The 6,897-nt window shown below is 35.8% G+C and overlaps 1 protein-coding gene across 1 annotated transcript; it reads right to left on the bottom strand.

Annotated features, from left to right (window-relative positions):
* Positions 1-1,652: 1,652 nt before the first annotated feature.
* Positions 1,653-6,169, bottom strand: LOC134242839 (uncharacterized; the record flags this gene model as incomplete). The annotated part of the gene is made up of 11 exons (XM_062724987.1): positions 6,097-6,169; positions 5,651-5,773; positions 5,213-5,335; positions 4,775-4,897; positions 4,329-4,451; positions 3,883-4,005; positions 3,437-3,559; positions 2,991-3,113; positions 2,545-2,667; positions 2,099-2,221; positions 1,653-1,775 (listed from the first exon to the last, which is right to left on the bottom strand). Coding segments are annotated over exons 2-11 (1,183 nt in total), but the record flags the coding sequence as incomplete, so codon positions are not given.
* Positions 6,170-6,897: the final 728 nt, after the last annotated feature.

Here is a 6,897-nt window from a genome sequence, read left to right on the forward strand (position 1 = left end):
ATCTCTCCTAATATTACATTATTAATGTTAAATCCGACCCTCTTTGAAGTAGTTCTATATATATGTTGTCTAAGATACTCCACAATTCCAAAATATTATTACAAAATAAAAATACATGTTGAATTGTTTCACTTTCATTCTTACAAAAGGTACAAAAATCAGTAGTTTTAATATTAATCTTTTTAAGATAATAACCTACAGGAAGAATCCTATGCAGTATTCTAAACTGCAGCCATTGAACAGCTCAGCTGTATCACTTGTTACTTTAAAACAAACTTTAAAAACATCATGTATTTCAAAATTGCACTGCCCATAGATACTCAAAATGGAAATTCATTTTGATGTAGATGTAGGTTTAACACTATTTGTGTTTAAAATGGAGTAAATTGGCTTAGTGCATTTTTCTGACTGTAACAACAATTCATAATAAAAGGGCATAAGTGTATTGAAAGATTTTGTGAATAAGGATTTGTCAATCGACATACATTTCAAATATTTTGATACTGCAGTAAGAACACTATTATATTGCATAATCTGCTTATTTGTATCTATTTGTGAGAGGCAAAAAATTTTTTGTAAAGAATAAAAGCATAAAAAATTTCCTTCGCTATCTAAAAAATCTCCAATTACTCTGATACCTTTCTCATACCAATTTTTGATAAATACAGACCGTTTGCCAACCAAGATATTAGACTTGTACCACACCGGGATATTTGAAAAATTAATTTTTACACTTTTACACTTATTTAAACACTTCATGACTTCCAGCCATGATTTTAATAAATCTTGCCAGAAAGCATTATTTTTAGGAAGTAAATGCTCTAAAATAAACAGATCCCCAAAATGAAATAACTTCTCAATAACATCTTTTCCATTCAATGCAAAAAAAAAATCCATCCATGGCTTTTGTTTTTGAGTTAACCTTTTCATCCAAGAAGATTTTAAAGCAATTATAAAATTATTTACATCGACCATTTTTAAACCCCCAGAAAGATAGTCCTGTGTGACAAGGGATCGCTTTATCTTATCCGATTTGGACTTCCATATAAATTCAAAAATATCTTTTTGCAAATCAACTAAAAACTGTTTTCTAGGAGATGGCAAAGAAATAAATAAATGATTAAGCTTAGGTAGGATAAGAGTCTTAACAACCGTTATGCGATCAATTGGAGTTAGGATTCTTCGCTTCCATTGTTTAATCAAGGCTCTTATTTTAGGTAGTTGTGAGTCATAATTGATATCAACAATTTCTTTAAGATGAACTGAGAACTGAATTCCTAGTAAGTTGAAATTTGTAGTTCCCCATTCTAGTTTCCACCTTGTGTGATGGAAAACTTTATTTATGTTACTAATTATATGCATGGTGAAACAACACAAATATAACACGCCTGTTGCAACCACTATTGAAATAACGACCACTATTGAAATAATTATTTCAATAGTGGTCGTTTGTACAAGTCACAGTCTGAAGTTTTATGAGTGAGTGGCTCAATTCAGTTTTTTAATCCACTGGGTTTATCTATAGCATAGACAAAACCAGGGACATTAGCAACTGGTATACCACATACAAGCACTACCTATTGCAGACTGTGACTTGAGTGCATCAACAATGCACACACTTCACTTACAATTAGACAATAAAATAAACATACCATATTTCAGTCGTGTACTGCTGGCAAGTATACCACATACAAGCACCACGTATTGCAGACTGTGACTTGAGTGCATCAACAATGCACAGAACTCTCTTGGTGGGCCATGCGCATCATATTCAACTCAAAATACAACATCAAAACAATCAGACAATAAAATACACTTAACATCATCGAAATGGTTACTTCTTGCAAGTATATTTTAATCGGTGTTGTTTCTTGGCTTCTATCACAGCCAAGATTGAGTACAAGTCACAGTCTGAAGTTTTATGAGTGAGTGGCTCAATTCAGTTTTTTAATCCACTGGGTTTATCTATAGCATAGACAAAACCAGGGACATTAGCAACTGGTATACCACATACAAGCACTACCTATTGCAGACTGTGACTTGAGTGCATCAACAATGCACACACTTCACTTACAATTAGACAATAAAATAAACATACCATATTTCAGTCGTGTACTGCTGGCAAGTATACCACATACAAGCACCACGTATTGCAGACTGTGACTTGAGTGCATCAACAATGCACAGAACTCTCTTGGTGGGCCATGCGCATCATATTCAACTCAAAATACAACATCAAAACAATCAGACAATAAAATACACTTAACATCATCGAAATGGTTACTTCTTGCAAGTATGTTTTAATCAGGGTTGTTTCTTGGCTTCTATCACAGCCAAGATTGAGTACAAGTCACAGTCTGAAGTTTTATGAGTGAGTGGCTCAATTCAGTTTTTTAATCCACTGGGTTTATCTATAGCATAGACAAAACCAGGGACATTAGCAACTGGTATACCACATACAAGCACTACCTATTGCAGACTGTGACTTGAGTGCATCAACAATGCACACACTTCACTTACAATTAGACAATAAAATAAACATACCATATTTCAGTCGTGTACTGCTGGCAAGTATACCACATACAAGCACCACGTATTGCAGACTGTGACTTGAGTGCATCAACAATGCACAGAACTCTCTTGGTGGGCCATGCGCATCATATTCAACTCAAAATACAACATCAAAACAATCAGACAATAAAATACACTTAACATCATCGAAATGGTTACTTCTTGCAAGTATATTTTAATCGGTGTTGTTTCTTGCCTTCTATCACAGCCAAGATTGAGTACAAGTCACAGTCTGAAGTTTTATGAGTGAGTGGCTCAATTCAGTTTTTTAATCCACTGGGTTTATCTATAGCATAGACAAAACCAGGGACATTAGCAACTGGTATACCACATACAAGCACTACCTATTGCAGACTGTGACTTGAGTGCATCAACAATGCACACACTTCACTTACAATTAGACAATAAAATAAACATACCATATTTCAGTCGTGTACTGCTGGCAAGTATACCACATACAAGCACCACGTATTGCAGACTGTGACTTGAGTGCATCAACAATGCACAGAACTCTCTTGGTGGGCCATGCGCATCATATTCAACTCAAAATACAACATCAAAACAATCAGACAATAAAATACACTTAACATCATCGAAATGGTTACTTCTTGCAAGTATGTTTTAATCAGGGTTGTTTCTTGGCTTCTATCACAGCCAAGATTGAGTACAAGTCACAGTCTGAAGTTTTATGAGTGAGTGGCTCAATTCAGTTTTTTAATCCACTGGGTTTATCTATAGCATAGACAAAACCAGGGACATTAGCAACTGGTATACCACATACAAGCACTACCTATTGCAGACTGTGACTTGAGTGCATCAACAATGCACACACTTCACTTACAATTAGACAATAAAATAAACATACCATATTTCAGTCGTGTACTGCTGGCAAGTATACCACATACAAGCACCACGTATTGCAGACTGTGACTTGAGTGCATCAACAATGCACAGAACTCTCTTGGTGGGCCATGCGCATCATATTCAACTCAAAATACAACATCAAAACAATCAGACAATAAAATACACTTAACATCATCGAAATGGTTACTTCTTGCAAGTATATTTTAATCGGTGTTGTTTCTTGGCTTCTATCACAGCCAAGATTGAGTACAAGTCACAGTCTGAAGTTTTATGAGTGAGTGGCTCAATTCAGTTTTTTAATCCACTGGGTTTATCTATAGCATAGACAAAACCAGGGACATTAGCAACTGGTATACCACATACAAGCACTACCTATTGCAGACTGTGACTTGAGTGCATCAACAATGCACACACTTCACTTACAATTAGACAATAAAATAAACATACCATATTTCAGTCGTGTACTGCTGGCAAGTATACCACATACAAGCACCACGTATTGCAGACTGTGACTTGAGTGCATCAACAATGCACAGAACTCTCTTGGTGGGCCATGCGCATCATATTCAACTCAAAATACAACATCAAAACAATCAGACAATAAAATACACTTAACATCATCGAAATGGTTACTTCTTGCAAGTATGTTTTAATCAGGGTTGTTTCTTGGCTTCTATCACAGCCAAGATTGAGTACAAGTCACAGTCTGAAGTTTTATGAGTGAGTGGCTCAATTCAGTTTTTTAATCCACTGGGTTTATCTATAGCATAGACAAAACCAGGGACATTAGCAACTGGTATACCACATACAAGCACTACCTATTGCAGACTGTGACTTGAGTGCATCAACAATGCACACACTTCACTTACAATTAGACAATAAAATAAACATACCATATTTCAGTCGTGTACTGCTGGCAAGTATACCACATACAAGCACCACGTATTGCAGACTGTGACTTGAGTGCATCAACAATGCACAGAACTCTCTTGGTGGGCCATGCGCATCATATTCAACTCAAAATACAACATCAAAACAATCAGACAATAAAATACACTTAACATCATCGAAATGGTTACTTCTTGCAAGTATATTTTAATCGGTGTTGTTTCTTGGCTTCTATCACAGCCAAGATTGAGTACAAGTCACAGTCTGAAGTTTTATGAGTGAGTGGCTCAATTCAGTTTTTTAATCCACTGGGTTTATCTATAGCATAGACAAAACCAGGGACATTAGCAACTGGTATACCACATACAAGCACTACCTATTGCAGACTGTGACTTGAGTGCATCAACAATGCACACACTTCACTTACAATTAGACAATAAAATAAACATACCATATTTCAGTCGTGTACTGCTGGCAAGTATACCACATACAAGCACCACGTATTGCAGACTGTGACTTGAGTGCATCAACAATGCACAGAACTCTCTTGGTGGGCCATGCGCATCATATTCAACTCAAAATACAACATCAAAACAATCAGACAATAAAATACACTTAACATCATCGAAATGGTTACTTCTTGCAAGTATGTTTTAATCAGGGTTGTTTCTTGGCTTCTATCACAGCCAAGATTGAGTACAAGTCACAGTCTGAAGTTTTATGAGTGAGTGGCTCAAGTTTTTTAATCCAGTTTATCTATAGCATAGACAAAACCAGGGACATTAGCAACTGGTATACCACATACAAGCACTACCTATTGCAGACTGTGACTTGAGTGCATCAACAATGCACACACTTCACTTACAATTAGACAATAAAATAAACATACCATATTTCAGTCGTGTACTGCTGGCAAGTATACCACATACAAGCACCACGTATTGCAGACTGTGACTTGAGTGCATCAACAATGCACAGAACTCTCTTGGTGGGCCATGCGCATCATATTCAACTCAAAATACAACATCAAAACAATCAGACAATAAAATACACTTAACATCATCGAAATGGTTACTTCTTGCAAGTATGAGGGTTGTTTCTTGGCTTCTATCACAGCCAAGATTGAGTACAAGTCACAGTCTGAAGTTTTATGAGTGAGTGGCTCAATTCAGTTTTTTAATCCACTGGGTTTATCTATAGCATAGACAAAACCAGGGACATTAGCAACTGGTATACCACATACAAGCACTACCTATTGCAGACTGTGACTTGAGTGCATCAACAATGCACACACTTCACTTACAATTAGACAATAAAATAAACATACCATATTTCAGTCGTGTACTGCTGGCAAGTATACCACATACAAGCACCACGTATTGCAGACTGTGACTTGAGTGCATCAACAATGCACAGAACTCTCTTGGTGGGCCATGCGCATCATATTCAACTCAAAATACAACATCAAAACAATCAGACAATAAAATACACTTAACATAATCGAAATGGTTACTTCTTGCAAGTATGTTTTAATCAGGGTTGTTTCTTGGCTTCTATCACAGCCAAGATTGAGTACAAGTCACAGTCTGAAGTTTTATGAGTGAGTGGCTCAATTCAGTTTTTTAATCCACTGGGTTTATCTATAGCATAGACAAAACCAGGGACATTAGCAACTGGTATACCACATACAAGCACTACCTATTGCAGACTGTGACTTGAGTGCATCAACAATGCACACACTTCACTTACAATTAGACAATAAAATAAACATACCATATTTCAGTCGTGTACTGCTGGCAAGTATACCACATACAAGCACCACGTATTGCAGACTGTGACTTGAGTGCATCAACAATGCACACACATCATTTACAATTAGACAATAAAATAAACTTACCATCTTTCAGTCGTCTACTGTTGGCAAGTACCCTTCAATTGGTGTTTTTCTTAGCTTCTATCAAGCCAAGATTAAGTCACAGTCTGAAGTTTTTTGAGTGAGTGACAATAAAATAAACATACTATTTACCAATTGATGAATTGTGTGTACTGCAAGTATGGGCAACATCAGGGACATTAGTAGGTGTTACCTTTTTTTGTTACCCTTGCAATTGGAAAGATCTTTTTTCAAATATGTTTGGGCTATGAACATTTTGAAATGTCATTCTAGCAGTGATATTTTAGCTTAAGAACTTATATGTCTGTTTCTCATACGAAAAAAAAACTTTCAAAATGAGTTAAAAGTATGTGTGTTATATCAAATAATTATTCTAGAAAGTAACGTGGTATTTTTTGGCGCTTGAGGTGCGCTTATTTCATGTCAATGCATAAATAATGATATTTTGATTATTTCCATTTTCATTTTGTGTTAAAATTATAAACATAAGATACAAACATTGAACATAAAACGCATTTAAGATCCCCAAACCTGTTGTTTTCTTTTATATTTCTATTTTTTAATCTCTCCTTTCTTCCGTGCATCCAAAGCCTTCGCGGCCTACAACTGGAGTGAAGTCATGGTAACAATATCCGGGTTATTTCGATAAGTAACATTCGGAGCGGATACTGTGTAAAATT

This window comes from Saccostrea cucullata, unplaced genomic scaffold (assembly GCF_032062105.1).
Source record: "Saccostrea cucullata isolate Sc308-1 unplaced genomic scaffold, CSIRO_AGI_Scuc_v1 ctg1721, whole genome shotgun sequence".
Classification (NCBI taxonomy): domain Eukaryota; kingdom Metazoa; phylum Mollusca; class Bivalvia; order Ostreida; family Ostreidae; genus Saccostrea; species Saccostrea cuccullata.